The sequence below is a fragment of the Ambystoma mexicanum genome, chromosome 5p (assembly GCF_040938575.1).
Source record: "Ambystoma mexicanum isolate Mex_15411 chromosome 5p, UKY_AmexF1_1, whole genome shotgun sequence".
NCBI lineage: Eukaryota > Metazoa > Chordata > Amphibia > Caudata > Ambystomatidae > Ambystoma > Ambystoma mexicanum.
In genome coordinates this window covers 23441056-23466154 of record NC_090930.1, presented here as the reverse complement: position 1 = coordinate 23466154, position 25099 = coordinate 23441056, and the positions used below count along the sequence as shown (strand labels likewise).

At 46.6% G+C, this 25099-nt stretch overlaps 1 protein-coding gene across 5 annotated transcripts in view; it reads left to right on the top strand.

Moving 5' to 3' along the window:
• TAF1 (TATA-box binding protein associated factor 1) overlaps positions 1-25099 on the top strand; it is a 1380965-nt gene that overhangs the window by 972304 nt on the left and 383562 nt on the right. For all 5 annotated transcript variants that reach the window (XM_069612352.1, XM_069612355.1, XM_069612353.1 and 2 more), the window contains exon 26: positions 228-439. In XM_069612352.1, coding sequence (XP_069468453.1) covers positions 228-439 — 212 coding nt within the window. The remainder of the gene's footprint in view (positions 1-227; positions 440-25099) is intronic.

Here is a 25099-nt window from a genome sequence, read left to right as displayed (position 1 = left end):
TGCTATTTTAATATAATAACAGGTCATACAAAATATTCCTTGCTTTACGAACTGGGTTTCATTTGCATTAACTATATTTTACAGGATGGGATGTTAATATTGCTTAAAGAGTCTTTCATTGTGGTCGCCAGACTTTTGTTTTGATTTGTGCATCTTGTTTTATTTCAGGATTGTTTGGTTACCGAACCATTTCCACTTTCACAATGCATTACTTTCACCCTTTACAGCTTAAGTGTGGAGCCTGTGGCGCAATTGGACACATGAGGACTAACAAGTTCTGCCCCCTCTATTACCAAACCAATGCTCCTCCTTCCAACCCTGTTGCGATGACAGAGGAGCAGGAGGAGGAACTGGAGAAGACTGTCATCCACAACGACAATGAGGAACTCATCAAAGTGGAAGGCACCAAGATCGTTTTGGGAAAGATGCTCATTGAGAGGTAAAAATGAATGAATGGAGTCGAGTGATTCATAAGCAGTGGAGTCCAAAAATATAGTTGTGGGAAATCAACGCAGGGCACTAGTTCCATATGTCAAATAATGTGGTTAAGATACAAGTCTTGCATCATCTGTAAAGCCAGTGTGAGCTCAAGACTCCAGGTTAAACACTAGGGTCACACGCTCAGGGTTTTACATTGTGAGGGATCCATTGACTAGACTTAAATGGTCAGAGCTTTCAGAAGCATGGATGGTGAAAGAATGACTTTAGATTGACGCCTTTAAGGTAAAATAATTTAGGAAGCATGGATGGTGGCAGGATTTTGTAAGCAAGGAGGGTGACATGATTTTGTAAGCAAGGAAGGTGACATGATTTTGTAAGCATGAATCATGACTGGATGTTGTCACTTCTCACCAAAGGGGAGGCCCTTCCCATGAGGCCAGGGAGGTGAGGCCATTACCTGACAGTCCCTGTGGGGTTGGTACTCAGCAGGAGGATCTCATGGGGAGAGACACACCCTCTAGGGACAAGGACGAACACCTAAGGGAAACACAGTATTCCAGAACTCCTCCCAACTCCTTCACACTCCCTTGTCACATGCCACACACCTCCATGTCACACTGTTCCATGTATGTCTGCAAGGTTGATATGGCATTGGTCGCTGAGACGAGGAAGAGTAGGGCTGACTGGACTAACACCACCAATGGAGACGCAGAGGCATGCCGAGCCCTCCAGGGAATTTGGAAGAGCAGTCTACAGTCCATTATCCATTACAGATAAAAAGTAAAGAAGGACTCACCTGGGAGTCAGACCCTCCCCTGAAGTACCGCAAGCGAAGAGGACATCCTGCTTCGGAAGGAGATGAAGCTGCTGACCGGGTCGCGAGAAGGAGAATCCAGGTGTCCTTACCCAGTACGCTGTGCATGGGCAGACCGGCAAGTAACGAGGACAGCGTCCGAGCAAGAGAAGTCGCCGGACCATGCAGTCGCTGAGACACACATCCTGCCCAAAAAGAAACGCTGCTGAGCTGCTTCGAGCTCCGCAAAAGCAGGAGAAGATCAAGGAAAGCCGTTGGAGATGTCGGAAGGGCCCGAGAGCAATGGAGAAGATCCGGCAGCAAACAGCAAAGGTGTGTGGTGCACAACCAACATTCCATAAATGTGACACAAATAATAATCATAAGACTCTAGGCTTTTTGTGTCAACTTCAAGTGCAGCTGGGTATAGTTGACAGGATGAGGAGAAGACAATAGAGACCAAATGTAAAGAACAGCCTGCTGTAAACAGCAGGTAACCCAAATTCACTCCTTTGGGAATTAATCTCTTCCATTCAATGCTGGTAATTCCTTTAAACAAGAAATAATTTTAATAACAAAGACTTCAAATAACCACATTTTCAGCGCAAACTGTTTATAGTTCCAAACCTGTATATGTTGTTTAGTAAGTTCGAAAGCTTTTTGCATATCCAAACAAATTATTTATAAATGTCCAATTTTACATTACATCATTCACAGCCACACCAACGTGTTTGGCCCGAGAATATCTAAACTTCAAACAGCTTAACAATGAGACTTAATGTAAGGTGTACAAATAGCTAACTCTCGAAAATGATGTGTTTCGTATAATTAGTCCATCTTCAAGCCTTGCTAGCTGTCTATTTTTCTCTAACTGAATTGAAATTCAAATTCTTCAATAAGCCTAGCAAACATATGGCATTGTGTTACTCTTACATATTCACGTGCATTAGTAAGTAACAACCTATGAATGCCTTTGACTAACCTCTTTCCAATCTCCTATTTATTAGTTTGTGTGTGTGCCTCGAATCAAACCAAGACGCTGTCATCAGTCAGTTGTCAACCCCAGATATATTAGTAAAACACATATCTTGTACCATAAGTCATAAAGCAAATGGTATAGACACTCCTATACAGGACACTGTGGTTTGTATTTGTATTTTTTTTTGTTCTTTATATAGCGCCTTTATCCAAAGCGCTTTACATAGATCAACAGTACATCAGAACAGTGGAGCAAACATGGATCAGGTACAGGTAACATGGATTACATAGGAGATCAACAGTACATTAGAACGTTGGAGCAAAACATGGGTCAGGTACAGGCGGCAACAAACAGGGCACTGAAGTAGTGTACAGGCAGTAACAATTAATCAGGGTACTGAAGCAGGTGAGTTTTTAGGGAGGAACGGAATAGAGAGTAAGACGTAATAGAGCAAAGTGACAAGGGGAGCAGGTTCCAGTGAAGAGGGGCGTGGAGCTGGAAAGAGCGAAAGTGGGATTGAGCGTAGGGAGGATGCAGAACAGCAAGTCTAAATATCAAGTCTAAATGAGGAGCGAAGAGAACGAGAGAGAGAGTAGAATGAAAGGAGAGATGCAAGATAGTCAGGGGCCAGTCCGTAGAAAGACTTGAACACTAGGCAAAGAAAGTTGTATTTAAGTTGAAATTGGAAAGACAACCAACCAAGTGAGGCCAGGGAAGAAGAGATCGAGTCACGATAAGAGAGAACACAAAGTGAGTGAATGGCAGAGTGTCTTCAGACAAATAAGGCTACATCTGTAGCAATACATTTAATAGCAGTGTCACCTTCCTTTCAATTAAAAGTCAGGATAGCCATCCCCTCTCCACAATACTTGCATATCCTGAGTAGTTAACGTGATGGACACAGACAACAAACGGGAAAAAAACGGTATGGTGCCACATGTCGTCCTTTTAAAACTCATGCATCTCGTTTTTCAGTGTAGGTCCGGTATAATCCAGTAACTCTGCGGCCATCTTGGAGTGGCGTAATTTCATTGGAATCCCTCTCTATCACCCTTCGGAAACTTTGCCCCCTGAAATCATACCCTCTCCTAGTAGTATATTCATGGTAGTTCCAAATAAACACCCAATATGAAGATTTAGGTGTAATATAGCTAAGGGTAAATAAATGTAACCGCCATATGTCGAATACATTCTAGCATGTGAAGTAAAAATCAAAAATGACTAGTTGTACTTTCATTCCATCTAACACAGTGAAAGAGGCAATCGACCGGAATTCCGGTCGGGTGCCCCACTACGGTATGCCCAATTCAGTTGGTTTCCTATACAGTCAGTCAATGATGAATATAACCGCCAACTTGGACATACAGTTCCATGTACACGCGCTACTGTTTGCTCCTAATTTACACCCATCAATGGCATATTCCAAATGCTTTGCTCGTAGTAATTTTGCTAAAGAGGTAAAAGGCCCCTAGTTTATGCCAAATCACTCCTATATTGTCGCCTACATGGTATTAACTGGCCCTAACTTAAGTGATGCATAATCACTCCTTTATTATCACTTCTTGCAGCACAAGGACACTATGTAGCTCTGACTTGTGCCACGACTTAGGCCCAAATATACCATAAGCCCTCTTAGAAGAAGGCTGCTCACAGTTTAGGTCTATCTATTATTAAAAGCAAATGTTTCAAAATGATAAACCCCATATAACATCATACAGTGGTCCCAATACAAAGCCATAGCTATTCATGGATGGTAACTCGAATCAGGCTCCCGGGGGGCCTCCTGGTCACGTTCTAACTCTGATTTTGTGTAACCTCTACTAAGTGCATTGCCATACATATTCATGAATATTAGCTCAAGCCAAACTCTCCGGCAAGTCCTGCGCACGCTCTGAATAGCAGTGCCATTCCCCCTTTACTAGATGTAGCATGCCAGGTCCCACTCGCTATTCATTCCCCTAGGTGTTAAGGAGTCCAAACGATATGATATGATATGATATGGCATTTGTAACGCACCTATACACAAGTGTTTCAAGACGCAACGAGGCAGGGAGGGGGGGGACAAAGGGAGACAGACAACGATCCTACTAGGCCAGGTGTCATTCAGATCGCGCAAGTGCAAGGTTAAGGGGATGGGAAAAGTGCAAGGGGGAAAGGGAGGGGGGAAAGTGCAGTACACGGTTAGTAACGAACAAGATAAATAATAAGGGCCAGCTGGTGGCAAGTGCAGACAAGTGCTGGGCAGAGGGGCTGTAGCGATCCAGAGACAGTCCCGCAGTGCAGGGGTTGCCGGGAAGGCAGTGCAGGGGAGAGTGGCTGGGCCAAGGACCGAGATTGGTGAGTGGCCCAGTTGCTGATTTAGTACAATTTCAGTGATTTAGCAGGGGAGAGAGGGAGAGAAAGCGGAAGCAAAGAGGAGGGTTTTGAGGCACTTCCGGAACCGGAGATGGTTCTCCTCAAGTTTTAGGGAGGCAGGAAGGCTGTTCCAGAGGGAGGCCCCTGCAGCAGAGAGAGATCTCCCACCAACTCGTTGCTTAGAGAAGCGGCTGACCCTGAGGGAGTTGGAGGCGGATGAGCGAAGTGCACGAGAAGGAAGATATTTAGGAAGGGAGAGTTGAAGGTATTTTGGCCCCAGGCCCCAGAAGGCCTTGTGGACAATGCAGAGGGTTTTGAACTTAATCCTTGCAGCCACAGGGAGCCATTTCAGTCCTGGAGAGATGCGGTCCTGGGGGCTTGAGGCCAAGAACAAGTCTCGCAGTCCTGTTCTGGATGAGTTGCAGAGGGCGGAGAGTAGAGGCAGACAGATTTAGGTAGAGGCTGTTACAGTAGTCCAGCTTCGAGAGAACCAGGGCTCTGGAGACAGTGAGCTTCTGGGGGAAGGAGAGGAAAGGAAGGATACCTCTGAGGAGGTGCAGCAGGTACTGTGACGATCAATCCATTCAATCTCTTTCTGCAGATGTCTCCTCTGTATGTGCCCCCCCCACTTTTGGGCATGGTTATTTGCTCCAGTAGGGCATATTTCAATTGTGCTACAGTATACCTTGCTTCCAGAAAGTGTGTGGCCACCGGGGATTTCAAGTTTTTGGTCCGGATGTTGGACTTGTGCTCTGTCCAACAGACCATCGCCTGCCTTGTTGTCATCCCTACATAGAAGAGCCCACAGCGGCATTTCAATGCGTTTACCACATTAGGAGAATCGCATGTCCCCAAATGCTTGCGCTCATTCTTTTTCTCCTGTGTGTGGATGAGTTATCGTATTGCCTTTAGTGATATTTCCACAGTGTTGGCAATTATAACAAGGTTGTGTGCAGGTGAATTTATTGCTCGATTTTTTTGGAGTGTAATTCCACTCTTGCAAGGGTGTTATTGAGAGCCTGTCTATTCATGTATGCAAATGTGGGTAGGAATAATCTCTCTAGAGTAGGGTCCATTCGCATCAAGGGCCAATGTTGTTTGATGGCCTTTTTCAGCTATCCCTTTGTTCAGTTGTTTGCCTGGCATTGCGAATTGTGAGAGAGAGCCTGAGAAAGGCATGGGGAAGGGAGACATTACCCACACCTGCCCCCCTAGCATTGTGAACTGTGAAAGAGAGCCTGAGAAAGGGAGACGCTACCCCTGGCATTGGGAACTGTGAAAGAGAGCCTGAGAAAGGCACGAGGAAGGGAGACATTACCCACACCTGCCCCCCTAGCATTGTGAACTGTGAAAGAGAGCCTGAGAAAGGGAGACGCTACCCCTGGCATTGGGAACTGTGAAAGAGAGCCTGAGAAAGGCACGAGGAAGGGAGACATTACCCACACCTGCCCCCCTAGCATTGTGAACTGTGAAAGAGAGCCTGAGAAAGGGAGACGCTACCCCTGGCATTGGGAACTGTGAAAGAGAGCCTGAGAAAGGCACGAGGAAGGGAGACATTACCCACACCTGCCCCCCTAGCATTGTGAACTGTGAAAGAGAGCCTGAGAAAGGGAGACGCTACCCCTGGCATTGGGAACTGTGAAAGAGAGCCTGAGAAAGGCACGAGGAAGGGAGACATTACCCACACCTGCCCCCCTAGCATTGTGAACTGTGAAAGAGAGCCTGAGAAAGGGAGACGCTACCCCTGGCATTGGGAACTGTGAAAGAGAGCCTGAGAAAGGCACGAGGAAGGGAGACATTACCCACACCTGCCCCCCTAGCATTGTGAACTGTGAAAGAGAGCCTGAGAAAGGGAGACGCTACCCCTGGCATTGGGAACTGTGAAAGAGAGCCTGAGAAAGGCACGAGGAAGGGAGACATTACCCACACCTGCCCCCCTAGCATTGTGAACTGTGAAAGAGAGCCTGAGAAAGGGAGACGCTACCCCTGGCATTGGGAACTGTGAAAGAGAGCCTGAGAAAGGCATGAGGAAGGGAGACATTACCCCTAGCATTGGGGACTGTGAAAGAGAGCCTGAGAAAGGCACGGGGAAGGGAGGCATTACCCTTGGCATTGGGGACTGTGAAAGAGAGCCTGAGAAAGGCACGGGGAAGGGAGACATTACCCCTGGCATTGGCAACTGTGAAAGAGAGCCTGAGAAAGGCTGGGGAAGGGAGACATTACCCCGGGCATTGGGGACTGTGAAATAATGCCTGAGAAGCCCAGGAGAAAGTAGTCCTTCTCCTGGCAATTGATCCCACAAGAAGGATCAAGTCAGTGGTCCAGGGGAAGGGAGTCATTCCTCCAGGATGCAAAGTATTGAACTTTCTGATGCAGTGTGTTAGAGGATCATCAACCTTTTGTTTGTTTGTGAAGTACTAAAACCAGGAAAGTTGTCGTTCCCTTTGGTGGAGAACTTGCAACCGTAACTGTGCCACCCAGTCCAGGAGGAGGGAGTCATTCTCCTTGTTGTATGTGAAAAGACCTATTTTTTAAGCTCTCAAGAGAAAAAGACCGACTTACATTGACCGATTTTTCTTTTGATCACAAAACTGGCATTGTAAACAAAGGTCTTTTTCTCTTGAGACCTTTAAAAAGGCGTTTTTCATTTTTTATGTTTTATTTTAAACGATTGGGATTGGAGTTTGGAAGCATGGATGGTGACAGGAGTTTGGAAGCATCGATGGTGGTGGGCTTTTGGAAGCATCGATGGTGGTGGGCTTTTGGAAGCATCGATGGTGGTGGGCTTTTGGAAGCATGGATGGTAGTGGGCTTTTGAGAGCATGGATGATGGTGGGCTTTTGAGAGCCTGGATGGTGGTTGACTTTTGGGAGCACGGATGGTGACGGGAGTTTGGAAGCATGGATGGTGACGGGAGTTTGGAAGCATGGATGGTGATGGGAGTTTGGAAGCATGGATGGTGATGGGAGTTTGGAAGCATGGATGGTGATGGGAGTTTGGAAGCATGGATGGTGACGGGAGTTTGGAAGCATGGATGGTGACGGGAGTTTGGAAGCATGGATGGTGGCGGGCTTTTGGAAGCATGGATGGTGGTGGGCTTTTGGAAGCATGGATGGTGGTGGGCTTTTGGAAGCATGGATGGTGGTGGGCTTTTGGAAGCATGGATGGTGGTGGGCCTTTGGAAGCATGGATGGTGGTGGGCCTTTGGAAGCATGGATGGTAGTGGGTTTTTGGAAGCATGGATGGTGACGGGAGTTTGGAAGCATGGATGGTGACGGGAGTTTGGAAGCATGGATGGTGACGGGAGTTTGGAAGCATGGATGGTGACGGGAGTTTGGAAGCATGGATGGTGGTGGGCTTTTGGAAGCATGGATGGTGGTGGGCTTTTGGAAGCATGGATGGTGGTGGGCTTTTGGAAGCATGGATGGTGGTGGGCTTTTGGAAGCATGGATGGTGGTGGGCTTTTGGAAGCATGGATGGTGGTGGGCTTTTGGAAGCATGGATGGTGGTGGGCCTTTGGAAGCATGGATGGTAGTGGGTTTTTGGAAGCATGGATGTTGTTAGGCAGAATCCTGTGCAGTTCCCTTGGGGAACACTGCAAAAAGATTAAGACCCACGGAGTAAGCAGTAAACCCAATTGGTAGCAGTCTGCACCACCCAGATTTGCCTTGTAGCTGTGGCTGAGCAGTCAGACTTCTCTCAAGAAGTATGCAGAGTATACACAATAGGGCCAAAACACAGTAGAGTTTTATTTATGGCATATACTAGCACTCTCAATCAAAAGCAAGTTCAAACAGAGTCAGGTAAAGTATACACACCTCCCTTAATAGTTATCAGACAAGTCAGGGTAAAACACTACTATTTGTTAGAACAGATGTGAGCGCTTAACCAAGATGGCACTCTGATAATGTAGTTAAAGGGAGAGAAAAAGGCAGAGCATAAGAATAAAACAGTTCCCAACACTTTTAAGAGTTCAGAGCAAGGGGAGAAAGGCAGGTTATACTGTAGAGCTAAAGTTCATAGGCCAGCCCCCCTTTAAATGGAGCAAAGTGAAATGTGCCCAGGATCACACGGTTTAAAGTGCACTGAAATTCTTTGCAGAGTGTTCGAAAGAGGTTGGGGTGATTCAAAATATATAGTTAGAAGGCCAACCCAGTTTAGAAGCCAAGGATTTAAGGGTCACCTTTAGCAATCTGTAGAAAGGGAGGCCAGGCAGGACACAGTACCTTTAAAGAGAAAGGAAGCTCCAGCGGGGGCAGTTGTTCCTGGCAGTGGTTTAAGTTCGTGGTTCCGACCAGGGGAAGAGAAGATGTCGTCGAGGAGGGAACATGGATTTGTTGCACTGCACAGGGATGAAACCAGCCGCGGAGTTCCCGATTAAAAGGTGCAGTCCTTTTATTCGCGGTCAAAAGTGGTGAGCTTGGCTATCCTGCCGCCGGGGTGCTTGGCACAGGAGATTCGACCAAGAGACGTCCTGGAAGGCGAAATGGCGAACTGGTTGATCCCACCAGCTCAGAGGAAGAAGACTCTTTCAGCAGAAGATCTTCTCTTGTCGTCGGGAAAGTGGTGAGGTTGTTGGAGCAGGGCTCCACCGGTGGTGTCGACGTTGCAGATGGCCCAGCTTCTCCCCTCTTCGGATTTCTTAGGTCCTGTGGCGAATTCTGAAGTTCCAGTCCCAAAAGCCCTGCTTTTATGCAGAAAAACTCCCATTCAACAGCCTAGCTGTCATTCAAACATGCGAAGTGGTGTGCCGGGCGGGTCACTACTGGCCCAATCAGAACAGAGTGCGACTTGGGTTGCTAAGGCAACGCAGTCCAGGGTGCTAATTCCCCCACCCACACATCCTGTGGAACCCAGACAGAGTGGCGCCAGTTGGAGGGCTTCTGTTGAGAAGACTGCCAAAAAGTGGAACAAAGGGCCCGACCTTGGATGGAGTTACAGAGACGGACAAAAACGCCATTTTAGAAACGAGGTCTGGCAAAAAGACCCAACCGATGATTTAATATTAAATAAATAAAACAGCGGTATCTTTAACATTGTACCAAAAAATGGTGCGTTTAAAATCAATGGGAAATTCCCATAGGAAATATTCCGGTGGAATATTTTGCGTGGTAACCACTGCCACCAGCCAGAAACTCGACAAGGGGGGACTGGCCAGTGCCCCCTTGGAAATAGACCCAGGGGCAATCAAATTAACCCCTTCCGGTACTTCCACAATATGATGGTTTGTACTGGTTCTGTTCACAATTTTGGACTAGTAAAGTCAATGGTGACTTTACATGCCCTGGGAGACAGTAGTCAGTCCCAGGGTATGGAGTCTATGTTTGGGGGGTCACTATGACACCCCTGTGTTATTGCACTGAGGGTGCTGTATAACACATACACAAAAACAGATGATACCCTATGGAGTAAAAAAAAAAAAACAGTCCATAAGCACACAAAAAGTCAAAGACATACCTCAAATCATGCCAAAGACTGTGAGGAAAAGAGTCTCACTCTTAGTAGGAGAAAAAAAAACAAAAATCCAGCAAAGCTGCTGGGGAACTCACTAGGTTTGGGAAATTAGCCTTATAAGAGAATTCTCCCTAACAGGCCTACCGGAAGGTGATGAACGGGGCAAACCAATGGAATATGTGTTTTTACAATCGGTGGGCCCCCAGCAACCTGCCGCTGGGATTTGTAGTGGAAAGAGCACACAAACCATGTACAAGAAACCTCCACCAGGAGTGCCTCCTTGTGCTATTATTGCTAGGATCATGTATTACAAGGAAAAATAACTGATACTACGACATGCTAAAGAGGGAGCCAGATTTGTTGTGGCAATAAGCCTTTGGCGGTATTTCTGGATTACACGTGGCAAGTGCTGCTTCAAGGCAGGTGAAATGAGAGAGTTAAAGCTGTGTTGAACGGTGCACAGTGTAAGTGATTTCAATCCGGCACTCACCCAAGTCAAAGCCCAGCATGTGGTGCACAACTGAAATCCTTATTTATTTTTGTCTAAACGTTCATTATTCTGAACGATATACCACTCATATCACGCCCATCTCTTGGAACCCCCCACACCCACCCCCCTCGTCACACTGAACCAGGAATCAGGCTAGTCTGCAAAGGCAATTATTTATTTATGTATTTGAAATGTAATCACAATATGTTTTAATAGATAAACAACAATCACCAATGGGATGACAGAACACTGAAGAATATCTTTAATACACGAGGAGTAAGGAATGAGCAAAACAGATGCAGCACAGAAAACTATACTTTTGTGTTGGTTTCAGATCAGATAGCACTATGGTTAGAAGTTCCCCCTGCAACACCCCTCAACCCCCAATAAGCAATGTAAAGAGATGGGAGGAGAGAACAGGTATTCAGAAATGGCACAAATCAAACAGAATATCAGTCCCACTTTCCGCCAGCAAACACAAGAGAAAAACGGAATTGACTTTTCAGCTGTCAGACTGGCTTTCAAAATTGTCTTTAGAATGGACTAGGCAAAAACACCAAATATGGTCAAAACTACTGAAATTGTTATACATTCTTATGGGAGCCGCTTTTAAGAGTTGTACACCAGCACAAGCAATGATTTGGTCAGCAGAAAACAATTGAAATCTTAAGGTCCAAGTCGGAAGCAATTTAAAGCTATTTTACACGTGTAAAACTTTCAGATTTTTAAAATTGCGGCAAACTTTTAATTGAGCGATATTCACGATAACGGGAGAATCGCACTGATTTACAATGCGGTTCCGGGTTCTATGAATAGCTATGGATGTTGGGTACAAGTAGGAGTTGAAATTTCATTTCTATCACAACAACGGAGGGAGTTATAGAGGTTTTATTAAAGGTCGTTTTTGTAAAATAGGTGCGAGAATTGAAAACAGAAATGCACTTTTAAAAATGACAAATGGGTTTGCTGACACTAGAGGATGACTATGAAGAAGCGCATACCACACGGGGATTACAGTCACTGGATCAGGGTGACCCACCTGATAAGGAAACTCAACTTCTTCAGATGACAAAAGGGTCAGAGCAAAGTGGGTTCTAACAATACTGGTTCTGAAGGAAAGGTAGGATAGGTTGGATAGGGATAAAACAAGGCAAGGGACATATGCTATGGGACACAGTTCTTCCTATTTATACTCACAGGATAGGTTTTTAAATGTGATCGTCAGTTCTGGTCCTGGATTGGGTCTGGTCTAGGAAAGACAGCACATCAGGCACGGGACTGGATCCTCCAGGCCGGTCGCCGGATTGGCACAGGATCTGCTCTCCTAGTCTGTGGGTATGTGGATCAGCTTGATGGCGAGTGCCTCAGGCCCACCTACTGGTGGCAAGCCAGAGAATTTCTGGATACTGGTTCAAAGGGCCTTCTCACACCACACAGCGCTTTACTGAGTGGAGAAAATAAATTTGATGATTTTGGCCCTTGCTGAAAATCAATAGTCTCTATTGCTGGCAAGAGCTTTGGCATCTGGATCTAGAAGAATATTTAAAGCTGGATTTAAAGCTGGATGTAGAATGCTGGATCAGAGTGCTTTGCCGGAATCAGGAAAGTAGCTGGATCTGCGAGTCCCTATGTGTTGTCAGCTGTCTCTATTTATTCCTAAAAATGACATCACAAAGGGGGTGTCTGGGCCGGCTTAGCTAAGCTTGCCCCTGTGAGCTGGGATAGGACCACACTTCATCTCCACCTTGCAATTTGAGTGATTGGATCAAGGCTGGGTGATGTCACGTTTTATGATTTGCTTTACAATCCTCTTGAGACCTCCCTTCATCCACTTGTCTAAAAATCTGATTTTATACTAATTGTACATTTCTTCATTGGTCACCTTTATACAAATCGCATATGCCATATTTTACATAGCAGCTATTCCTCAAAATCCTGTAGCTATGGGATCTTGTGTCTGCTTTCAACAGAATTGTGCCCTTTTCGCTATGAACACACACTCCAATTTTTCAGCAAATGTCCACAAATGTGCGTGTTTAACATAGGGTTATGCGTGTACATTTTCACAATTCTAACAGTAATACATTTTGCAAAAAACACCATATCTTGCCATTCCTGTCCAGAACATGTCACACAGTTCTGCCGCCTCTTCACACATGCAGCCAGAAATTAAATTAACAACTCTGTCCTTTTTATATTTTTCACCATTTTGAATAGCAAGTTGTAAGTCTTTTAAAATGTGTTCTTTGTTCATGGTTGCTTGGCTCCGCCTCCCTGCAGTCCAAGGCATCCCCCTCCTGGATTGTTCCTTCCAGAGGCCATTTATGACCCTTTTCACACTCTGTTTCCTGGGCTGCAACTTTGTCATTGTCCCTTTGCCCTCTGTAGACAAGACTCTGTCCCAACCTGTAATTAACACCTTCCCGTGAGTTTCTGCTGAGAGGAAGGCCCTCCTTCTGGGAGAAAACCCTGCTTTTCCAGTTCTTTGCAGCTTCAGCCAAGCTAATTAACTTTTAAACTTAGCAAAACCCACATCTGTTGCATCAGATACAAATACATTTCTTTCTTGGCCTTAAAATCGCAACTAAAATCTGTATTCCTTTTTGGCAACAATCCTGTTTGTTTGCTAATTCAGCAGACTTTTTAGTGTTAAGTCATTTTAAAGCTTCCTTAGTACTCCTCTGACAGCTGTCATTCAGGCAGCCCCAGGTACTGCACCCAGATTTTGGATTAGAGGCTGTCAGTTTTCAGACTTTGTATGTTTCACAATGTTTCATTTGATAAGTGGATTTTAGCACCAGGCAAGATTGTGAATGTTAAAAAGTGTTGTGTTATAGGCATTTTGGAGTTTTTGGCAACAAAGCAAATGTCATTTGTAGGCACATTTTTGGGTTTGATTTGCAAAGTGCTGCTTTTCTCTCTGTACTGTTTGCTGGTTATAGGACCCACTGGCACATTTCTGCAGGGTGTGCTCTATTCCACTGCATATGCACCATGGGTGGCAGGTTGTTCATCCCTCTTTTTGTGTGCTGAAGCACACGGTTTTTGTAGGTCTTTAGCTTGCACAAGAGTTTTGCCGCCATTGTTGCGGTTTCTTTCCCCATAACTGGCAGGGTGATGCCACATAGCATATCGGAGTGGGTCAATACATCCCACAACAGCTATGTTGCGTGCTATTATTCCCGGCTGAGCTAAATGTCCTTCAGGGTGGTAGGATCTTATACTTTGCTTTCCCAGAGGAAGCAATGACATGGTTACAGCAGTAGAGTTGGTAATGCATTCAGGTGACCTGAGGAGACATCCAGGGCTTGAAGGAAGCGGGATTCAGTAAGAGTCATTGCGATAAGGCGGCGACAGTCAATCTTCAGTTGGTGAACAAAGGAGCGGCCCGGCACGGCTTCTGTTGAGACTGAAAGCTGAAAATGTAGCTGTCTTCTAGCACAAGTTGAAGATCCTCCAAGTTGCAAGGAAGCACTCGGAATGCAGTGAGGTAGTCCAGGAAGAGATGGTCAGTCCTCTGTGTGGTCCAAGGACACTTCCACTGTCTCAGCAGGCATGGATCCTCAGGCAGGGGTCGGGGATGGGTTATTCCCACAGGGCCAGGGGTCTAAAGGAGCGGTAAGGGCCTTTTTGAGATCAGACAGAGGAGCAGGGCTTCCCTGGGATGTCCCTCACATTGGTGGTGGTCAGCTGTAGGGGTTGTTCTCGGGTCATCAACGAGCTGCTCTTCTTCATAGAGGACCTGGTTTCAACGATGATCTGAAGAATGGCTGCAGCAGTCCTCCTTTTATCCAAGATCTGGACTGGAAGCCCACCCAGCTCCACCAATGGTAATGATCTGCACCATACAAACTGGTAGTGACTATCGAATCATGTATCGCCACTTACCCCAACATCTGCCCAGCAACAGACATTCAGGCTCCATGATGTTTACAGACATTCCCAGCCTCCATATCAGGGCTCACACACAAGCTGCCTCTTTCTCTGCAAAAGCAGCAGCTTTCCAGAGGAAAGGGCATTCCGTATAATTTTCTGAGCATTCAAGCAGAAGGCCAAAGAACAAGCAAAAAACCTGGGGCACAGCCATTTTAGGGTGCTAGCCACCTTTAGTAGCCCTTTGTGGTAAATGCAAAAGTGCACGAGTAAAAACGATAAAACATGACAATCGAAAAATGTCCAGTGCCACCAGCCCATCCATGCCACATTGAAAAAGTATCCCAAAAGCCAGTATAGAAAAGGTTAAAAGGATACAACGTAGCCTGACCACACTTCAGCAAGGAGATGTGAGCAATTGTAAAAGTACAAGAAATTCACAAAGAGAGGCATAGTCTCTCAGTGCTGATAATCATATGGACACGATGAGAAAGGTGATGAGGGCAGTATAGCAGAACATTTTACTGACCTCCAAAAAGTCAAGGCAGGAGTCTAAACAAAGCAAAAAGAAAGGGTGTCTGTTAGGTAAGATTTTCATAAATGTGAAAATCATCCTGACCTGTGTCAACCCCAGAACCTTTTTGCCTGGGACTTGGTAACTATTTAACCTTGTTCTTAGGTGAAGGGGAATCTTTTTCCCCTCTCACCTAGTCTTTCACTCTTTTTATGGGTTTTCTTTTTATTTCTCTCCGTAGTGTACGTTAGGATTTTTTAGTTCCCTATAACCTTTGGGCTAAGGCTGTGTTGCCCTTTTAATTTCTCTTATTACCTCTTGGGTGAAATAATGTTCCCAAGAAGTAAGGCAGGATTCCCATCCCCTTTACATTTTATATAGGTAGCCATTACACCCCACCTTATGTGAAGTGCTTGGGAGAAACCCAGTATCCCCTTTCTCACTTACCTGGTAAGACTTTTGTTAAAATTACAAGTTAGCTTGAATGGCTGGTGGCAGTGACACTACTTTTATCACTTTTAGTCATTATTACTTGCAAGCTGCCCAATCAGCCGCAGTAATGCACAGGAGGGGGTCACCATTCTGCTAGAATGGTGGTCATCTTATTTTTTCACCATTTCCCATTTGCTTGTTGTTTCTTGGGTCTTCTTCTGCTGTCCTAGGCGGGAAAGACCCTTGTTGAAGTTTTGTCTTTGGTGGGAATCCTTTGTATTCCACGCCAAGGCTGCCAAAGTCTCTTGAAAATGAGACGTGAGAGAGTAGTCCAAAACTCTGCAGCCCTGTGTATTTCACCTTGCCTGAAAGGAACCAGTTCCCACTGGGGAGGGGTGGGGGGCTGGTTGTCCTGATAGGACACATAGACCACCCATTTCTGTAAACTGCAGGGAGAGTTTGCAGGAGTTGTGCTATAGTTCCTGATAAATGCTCTGATCTTGGAAGCTGCTGACAAGTTGACCACTGGAACCAAAACCAAAGAGGTATATGAAGAAACGGCGGCTGTAACAATTTCCTGCGAACGGAGAGCCTGCTGTGTAACCGAAGCCTGAAATAACCTTCCTTCCCAGCGGCCTGGGGGTCCCGAATGAGAAAACCCCTAACCAGAGGCTGGTGTGATCCACTAGTCTCAACATGACCTGCAAAATGAACCATCCCTCGACATGCTGTGACCCCAGGGTTCTTACCTGTCCCTGAGTAGCTTAATGCCGCTCTAGAAAGTATGAGTTAATTTACTACCTCTGAACTGTGTTCTTAAAAGTAATACTGGTGGTGTAGCTGCATCCATTCACAATGGAAGACAGGTACATATGTTGCAAGATATACTTCTAGCAGTGTTGGTCTAATTAAGTTATTCTATAACTGAATAACACTGTATGTTCTGACCAATAGGGTCAACTACCCTGGAATTACTTATTGTAATCTAAAAATAACTAGCCTGGTCCTATTCAACAAGAATAGCATATTGCCTATTTGAATGTATAACTATAGGTTTGACTCACCTTGAACTGCTCAATGCTATTCTTAATAGGGTTATGCCTTGGTTTGTATATCATAGGTAGTGTTGGTTTTATAAGTGTGTTTATAACTAATGTGAATAGCACTTACTTCCCTGAGATTTATCTTGGCCTACTGTATTTAAAATAAACCATTATTTGTCAATACTTGGTGTATCAGTGTTTATCTGGCCTATGTGTATGCTACAATTTCTTTGTACTGAACTACAGCTCTCTCTCCCCCTAAGATAGGCATGTCTGCTCTGTCCATGCTACCCACATTCTCAGGTGGTACAGCCTTATACTAAGAGCAGAGTTGTTGTACGGGCTCCGATATGTTTTTGATGAAGTCTGGGTAGGGCTTTTGAAACAATGTCCTAATAGTGTCCCTTAGAAGTATATGGGATGGTAAAAACTAAATGAAAAATCTTTTCTAACACAGAGGAAGGAGAAGTACTGTGCGGAAGACCCAGAATATTCTTGCTGTCGATGACCCGCATTGCCAAAGGCAAATGCCGGTATGCCCTGCCTATCTTGCAATGATCCAGGAAGACCCTTGTTGATGTGTTGACCCTTGGACTGGTGGGAATCAACAAATCTGGATACCTGCACGAGACACCAGCCGCTAGAAGCAGTTTGAAGCTTCCTAGGGCCATACCGTGGGCTTCCCAACCCTGCAAAAGGCCCATCTCTTGCATTGATCCCTGTGTCAAATTGGCGCTTGGTACTTACCCGGTTATTGACTTGCAATTGAAGGCTATCGCTTCTTCCGTTACTGCTCTCCTGGCCTTCCAGGTGCTAGAAGGAGCAGAGTCTTTGTCGCCATGTGTCTCACTGCCTGATCAGGGTGACCTTTGCTGCTCCCCATCTCTGTTGCATCCAGAGGGTGCCCCATCACTGTGTAAAATGCTTAGGCTGTCCTGCTTTAAGACCTTCATAATCGCCTGTTGAGATGGATTTCTAGAACCTGGCCTCATGGACATATTTTAGAAGACCACCTTACTTATAGTGAATAGGGAACTCTAAGAGGTTTGCCAAAACCCTATCAAGGTAGCAATGGAAAACACTTGAGGCTTATTCACAGGAGAGCATGAGTTAGGCCAAGGGCCCTCAATGAGTCCACACAGTATAGCTCACAATAATTCAATTTACACAGTAAGTATAAAACATACCGTTATTTATTATAGGCCTTGCTCACACTGAAAACTGAATCTAGCAGGTAGTATTATCGCACAATACTCTGATACAAATATAAATAATCACCATAGCTTCTTAAATGCATTAAAAAATCACTTATTCACCAAACGGGTAGAGTGGTGTCTTGTGCCCAAAAGTCACAGGACCACAGGGTGTCTCCCCAGAAGGTAGTCTCTGCATTTAGGTTGCAATTAACCTGCGTTGGTGATAATTCAAAGAAATTATTCAACAATGTTACTTAGGTAAGTAAATGTGTTCTACTACCCAGGTTATGTTCGACCGACCAAAAGGTGAGTGGAATGTTATACGATGGAGGACTTATCCCCAGACTCTGATTTTCACAGATGTTCTGATTGGGATGGAGGGGCTCATTCTTTCACTGTTGGTTCTGGTGAGCGATGCCCGGGAGATGTGGCTTCAAGGATTCTTCCGGTCGGGTGAAAATGGTGATGAAGAAATGCAAGAAACACCAAAGCAGATTTCCTCCGACACTTCATAGTTCCAGCGATGTCCCGCACACAGGTGATGACAGACGTCCCTCCAGTGGCGGTCACAGAAGCTGCTCCAGGACAGGATCCTTTGATGCTGGGACACTGCCATTTGGGAAGAGGTGACTTGTGGCATGAGCGAGCGACCACTGAAGGGATTGAACGTGGAACAGCAATGCTTCTGGCAAGGGAGACCACGAGAAAGCTGCTCAGTCCACTGGGCAGTCTAGGGACACTTCCGAAGGCTCAGAAGGGCAGGATTCTCAAGACTAGTTGGTCCCACTGGTCCAAGGGTTGAAGCATAGTTCAGGGTCTTCCGAGATCTGGTAGTCACACAGGGCTTCCCCAGGACGGATGTTGAAAGAGATGCTGGGCCACTTCAGGAGTCATTTTCGGATCTTCACCAGGCTGTGCTTCTTCAATGGATTCCTGACTCCAAGGGTTATGTAAAGAAATGGCTGCAGAGGTCCTCTTCTTATACAAAATCTGATCTAGAAGCAAGTCCAAGCCCACCAATGGTAAGGATCTGTGCCATTCACAGCCAGATTCTTGTGGCGTCGGAAGAGGAACAGCGATGATGGCGACCACCCCGTCGTGATTGCGGGAGGCGGCTGCTCTTCCTGATGCACTTCATCGCTATGGTACGGAGTGAATGATGGAGCAGCTGCGTGGGCTATCGGAGTGGCCACCGGGGCACTAAGGGCTGGGTGGACAAGCTCTCTAAGCTGGATGTGGATGAGTGCTGTAGGCAGCGGTCCAGAGGACCTGCATGGTATGAGGTGGGGCACGCTAGGAATGGCATGTGCTGACTGTGCTGGACTGCAGCTTGAACCGGTGTAGGGGAGAGCAATGCCTGGTGTGGGGGTTGTGCTGAAGTTCTTGGCTCCACTTGAGGCCTCTGGAGCTAGTTCTGGGCTGGGGCCCAGTGGATGTGGTTGGGGAAGCACTAGGGACCCACTCACTCCACCACATACATCCAGTGGTAACCATGGGGAAGGCCGGAGCTGAGCACAGGTGAGGACCTGTCATAGCATTTGGCCCTCCAGTCGTAGACGGAAGGGGGAGGTGCTGAACCCCCTTGATTTACAAGATGGTCAACGGCCAGAAACAGAAGCTGGCGCAGTGCCTGGGCGGCATGAGCATGCAGCCTAAGCTGAAGCAACAACCTGTGGATTAGAGCAGAGATTCTGTGGCATCGGAGGGCGCCATAACAGTGCAAAGATTTTTGGAGGCTGTTCAGGTCTGAAGGTCGTCCTTGGAGAATAAAGTACAAACCGTGTCTGTTGAGCAAGCGCTGGTCAGGATGGACCTGAACAAGGTGGGGTAACGGGTGACCGAGGTGGAAAGGAGAGTTGAAAATGTGGAGGACACAGTGATGACGCTGCAGTCACGACTACGAGATTGTTGGAAGAAAGGGCTGAGTATGCAGAGGGCTGCTCCAGGCAGAGTGATGTTGGAATCACAGGGTGCTGGGAGGGAGACCACCTGTGGGGCACTTCCTGGGCTATTGTGGTGAAGTTGCAACATTTTTGGGACAGGGAGGCTATCCTCCAAGACGCAAGACAACCCTCTGTCCATAATGTGGGCGGTGCAAAGATTATGGTTTTCCCGGATTACTCAGGAGGTACAAAGGCAATGTTAATCGTATGATGCGGTGAGGATGAGGCTGTGGGAGCTTGGCTATAAATACATGAGATGCACTGTGTGAGAAACCTGAAGGCACTCTCGCAACTACTCCCCAGGGGTCTTCTGCTCGGGTGGCTAGGGAGGGGCCATCACTTTTGGATCCCGAACCTTGTAGCAGACAAGCGAAGGAGGATCACCCGAGTGGAGGGTCTTTGGCGATTGGGGAAAGGGGGCCTGAAGGCAAGACATGCTATCCCTGTTAGGCAGAAACCTGTGCAGTTCCCTCTGGGACCACTGCAAAAGATTTAGGACTACAGGTGTTTGGCAGTAAACCCACTTGGTAGCAGTCTGTACCACCCAGATTTACCTCGTAGCTGTGGCTGAGCAGTCAGACTTCCCTCAAGAAGAGTTAGGCAGTATACAGAGTATTCACAATAGGTCAAGAGAACACAGTAGAACAAGTAAACACTGACCAGGGCTTGATGTAAAAGAGATATAATTATTTATTTAAAACCACATCTAGAAAAACACACAGGCACTAATAGTAAGCAATTCAAAAACATGTTCACTAAAAGATATATACTCCCTTAAAAGAATATTAGACAAGTCTTAAGTAAAGCCCCACTTATTTTCAGACAGCGGTGAGCGCTTAACGTAGATGGCACTCTAATAGTTCGTTTAAAACAAGGGAGAGAAGAGCAGAGAATAAATTGAAACAGGTCCCAACGCTTTTACAAGAACATAACACAAGAGGAAGGCAGAGTAAAACCGTGAAGTTTAGAGTTCAATAGGCCGGATCCACTTTCAGAGGATCCAAACGAAATGTGTCCAAGGTCACACGGTTGCAGTACACAAAAGTCTTGTAAAGGTTCAAAAAGGAGTTGGACCAAAGAAAGGTACCAGTTAGAGGGTCAAGGCGGCCAGCCCAGTCCAGAAGGTTAAGGGGTTATTATTACCTTGTAGCAATCTTTAGAAAGGGAGGCCTGGGGGACCTTAAAGTGGTGAGAACGCTCCAGCGGGGGCAGTTGTTCCTGACAGCGGGTGCAAGTTTGTGCTTCGTCCGGGGGATGAGAGGATCTCGTTGTGGAGGAAGACAGGAGTCCGTTGCACTGCGAGGGAAGAAACCAGCCGCTGAGTTTCTCAGGTACAAGGAGCGGTCCGGTGATTCGCAGTTCAGTGGTGAGTGGCTATCCGGCTGCCAGGGTGCTTGGCACAGGCAGTTTGACGACAAACCGGGCTGGGGTGCGAAGAAAGAAAGGTAAACTGGTTGTGCCCACCAGTCAGGGGAAGAAGCCTCGCCAGCCGGGAGAATCTTCTCTGTCGTCGGGAAGTGGTGAGTCGGTGGTGTCGTCGTGGTAGGTCGGCTCAGCTTCTCCCTCGTCGGATTTTCAGGTCCTGTGGCGACTTCTGAAATTCCAGTCCCCAAAGCCCTGCTTTTATGCAGAAAACCCCCATTCACTCAGCCTAGCTGTCACTCAAACATGCTAAGTGGTCTGCCGGCCGGCTCACCACTTGGGCCAATCACACAAGAGTGCGACTTGAGTTACCAAGGTAACTCAGTCCAGGGTGCCTAAACCCCCTCCCACACCCCCTGTGGTACCCAGACAGAGTGGCACCACTTTTGGAGGCTTCTGTGGAGAAGCCTGCCAAAGAGTGGAACAAAGGGCTCGACTTGGGTTGGAGTCACAGAAGAGAACACAAACGCCATTTTAGAATCGAGTCCTGGCAAAAAATACCAACCGGCGAATTAATATTAAATAAATAAACAGGCGGTATGTTCGAGGCTATGAGAATTAAAAAATTAAAATTGGTAGCCTCGAACAATGGGAAAATCCCATAGGAAAATATTCGCGGTCGGATATAAAAAGTAGTTTCCACTGCCACCAGCCAAAACTCGATCAGGGGGGACGGAGACATGCCCCCTCGACTAAAAAGACCCCGGGGCAATCGAATTGCCCCGACCAGTACGTCCACAATATGATGGTTTGTACTGGTTTCTGTCATTAATTTGGGACTAGTAAAGCCAATGGTGACTTAACATGCCCTGGGAGACAGTAGTCAGTCCCATGGTATGGAGTCTATGGTGGGGTGTCACTATGACACCCCTGTGTCACTGCACTGAGGTTGCTGTGTAACACACATAGGAAAAACACATGAGACCCTATGGAGTAAAGGACCCCATAGCCCATAAAACACATTACCAGTCAAAGGAATACCATAAATCATGTCCAAGAGTGGGAGAAAAAGAGTCTCACTCTTGGCAGGAGGAAAAAAACAAACTCCAGAAATCCAGCAAAGCTGCTGGGGGACTCACTAGGTTAGGAAATTCAGCCTAAAGGGAGAATTCTCCCTAACAATCCCTGCTTTCCCAACACTGACCTACCCTCCCTCAGCCTTCATAGGAAATTGCCAATCCTATCCCATCTGCCCCCCCCCCCCCCATTATTCCCACAAAGTACTGAGACGAGGAAGAAGCTTCCAAGAGCATTACAAACTTCCTATAGAAAACACCACTCTAGTACTGGGACGAAGAAGAGGAATACAAGACTAAAGGTCAGGCATGTCCCATTGACTGGGCTGAATGTAGTCAGGCAGCACAAGCCAAGGACCCTTAATAGGGTTCAGGTGTATAAAGGGTGGAACACACAAGAGAGGGAGCAGTAGGGAGTACAGCACAGCCAGTAGTGAACCTTTGGAGAGCAGAGTGCCGAGACGCTGGAGAATTGCAGAGTGAAGCAGTCTGCAGAAGCGTGGTGAGGAAGCTATGTCTCCAGGGAGCTGACAGACTCGGAAGTAGGGAGCTGTGTGGATTATTGGTCCTTTCATCGTGGCTGCAAGGTGCTCGTTTTCCGGGGCAGAGTAACCGAACCAGGAGTGCCCGAGGGGCAGGAGGTGGGACCCTGACCTCAAGCACAGGAGGCTGTGCGAATGGAGAAGTGGCGGGAACCAAGAATGCATCCGGTGAGGTTCTCACATTACAAGAAACCTGATGTGGGAGCATGTGAAAGTTACTAGCTACATTGTGTCAGAGTGGTCGTGTGCAGTCGGCACATTATCGATAAAGCCTCCAAACCTGTATAAGCATTAATGAGAGAACAAACGACTGTAATGCCAGCAATGCGTTGCCTGAAGACGTATAAAAAGGCTATCATTGGGAGCCGGCAAAGTAAACTCGATATGAGATTATAAAAGGGGGGACGAAGAGAGCAAATCACCTACAAGTGAACTTTTAGTGTTTGAGTAAATACAGTAGAGGAAGCCAAGTAAATGTGAAAGAAAGCTTGAGCAATTAAGAAGCCAAGGGCCCCTGGTTGCATGACCTGTACTGGGTGGACCGTGCAGTCTATCAACTGCACCCAGACTAGAGAGCCCCAACCAACCCATGAGAGTTGTTTAAGGATCTTTGAAAGCAAGTAACAGTTGGACATTGTGAAAAAGTGATTTGAGCTCAGGGAAGGTTACCCAGAGCTCCTGTTGAACATTGTTGATCAGTGTGGTTTTGAGCTTGGGGAAAGGTACCCGAGCTCCTGTTGAACATTGTGAACAACTGAGCTTTTAACTTGGGGAAGAGAATCCCAATACCTGGTGGAACGTTTTTGAAGCAAGCAGCTATTGGCACTGTATTGAACTTGGGGAAGGGAGCCAAAGAAGAGCTCAAGCTGGAAGCAGCTTTACACTTTATTTTTTAACAAAGTTTTAGTTGGTTTAGAATATGTTTTAGTTCTAGGTGTGAGGGAAAGCATAGGTTTTGACACAGACAGACTTTTGATTTGTACTTACGGACATAGACTTTCGCTAGTTTATTTAGGCAAGGAAAATCCCACCTTAGTTATAGGGCAAGTTAGGCCTCACACCAACCTGCTATTTAATAAAAGATTTGCTTAGCAATCTGAAATCTGTTGTCTGTGCCATCTCTTTATTCCATGCTTGTCTCACAACTGCCACTGGTGCCGGGATGAGGGCTCCTATGCGGAGGGTGGGGGTTCTGAGGTTGGTTCTACATTTGAGTATTTGAGGTTTGGAGAGGGGATGTAATGCATTGTTCTGTTAGGAGGTAGAGGAGAGGTTGGTGTTGGGGAGGGGGATTCTCGGGTGGTGGTGGTGGTGGTGTTGGTGGGAGAAGCTCACCATTAGTGTTATGCCTGTGCAGTTGGCCTGGGTCAGGCCTGGTTTGGGTGTTGGAGGTGGAGCCTCAGTTTGAGGTTCTATCGGGGGGATAGCAGAGAAATGCTTAGGTGTTTGGTAGGGTAAATGGCCAATCCAGAGAGGGGGAGGAATATATAAGAGGGAGCTTGGGAGTTTTTTTGGTGTGGGCCGCAGTTGGGTCATGCCCGGCAGAGGTGGAGGACGTCCAGGAGACCAGAGGAGGGCGGGAGCGACTGTAGTGCGGCAAAGGTCTCTGGATTGTTTGTGAGAGAGGGGAGAGTGTGAGTAGTAGAGGTACAGTAGGCAATAGTGATGGATTGAAGTAGTCTTAGTTGGGAAGAAGTAAAGAAAGCAGTCGAAGTAGCAAGTGAAGGAGATGAGAGGTAGGGGGGTAATTGGTAGTAAAGGGGTGAGCAGCGCACTATATCTTGGGTTTGCTAAAGGAGTAAGAGTGATAAAGTGAAATTGGTAGTAGCGGAATAGGCAGAGAGTGGGTAGGGGGACAGTGAGTGGGGAAACGGAAGTAGCTATTGGTATAGAGGGAGAGGAAGGAGGGAAGAGACAACAGACAGAGAGGGGTAGTTGGAGGTACGAATCTTAGTAAGAACAGGACAAGGGAAGGAAGTATGATTGAAGGGTGGAGGTGGAAAGATGAAGTGAGAGGTTGGAGGTACAGGGACATGGTGGGAGGAGAACAATTTAAGAGACTGGTACAGCGCAGAGTCAGGTTGAAGTGGGTCTGAAAGGAGTGAGTGTGATGCCTGGCGGAGGAAGGCACCATGTTACTCCCCGAGATTACTAAGCAGGTATAGGCGAGGGTCAGTTAGAAGATCCTATCGTTTTAGGGGTATCACGACAAGTCTTAGAAAGAGAACAGACCGCTAGATGTTATTGTTGGCAATTAACAACATCCCTGATAAAGACACCTGGGATAGGGAGGAGGAAATCCAGGGGAAAGTTGAGTGAGAGAAGGACGGCTCTAGCGCCAAAAACCACAAACCCTGAGAACCATAGAAAATGTTCTCTTTGAGCATCAAGCCAGTCTGTAAATTAAAAATAAATACCCTTGGACTTCATAGTTGGCATGGTTCTGCGTGATGGGCCATCCCGTCACACAGACTTAACCAACTAAACATCACGTTATCCCACCTTATCACAAACCCCTCCTTTGAAATGCTTTGCTCCATCATTGTAGTTGCTTGTCTTGACTGCTGGTCTAGACTCTTCGTTGGCCCCACTCTCTATTCCTTTGA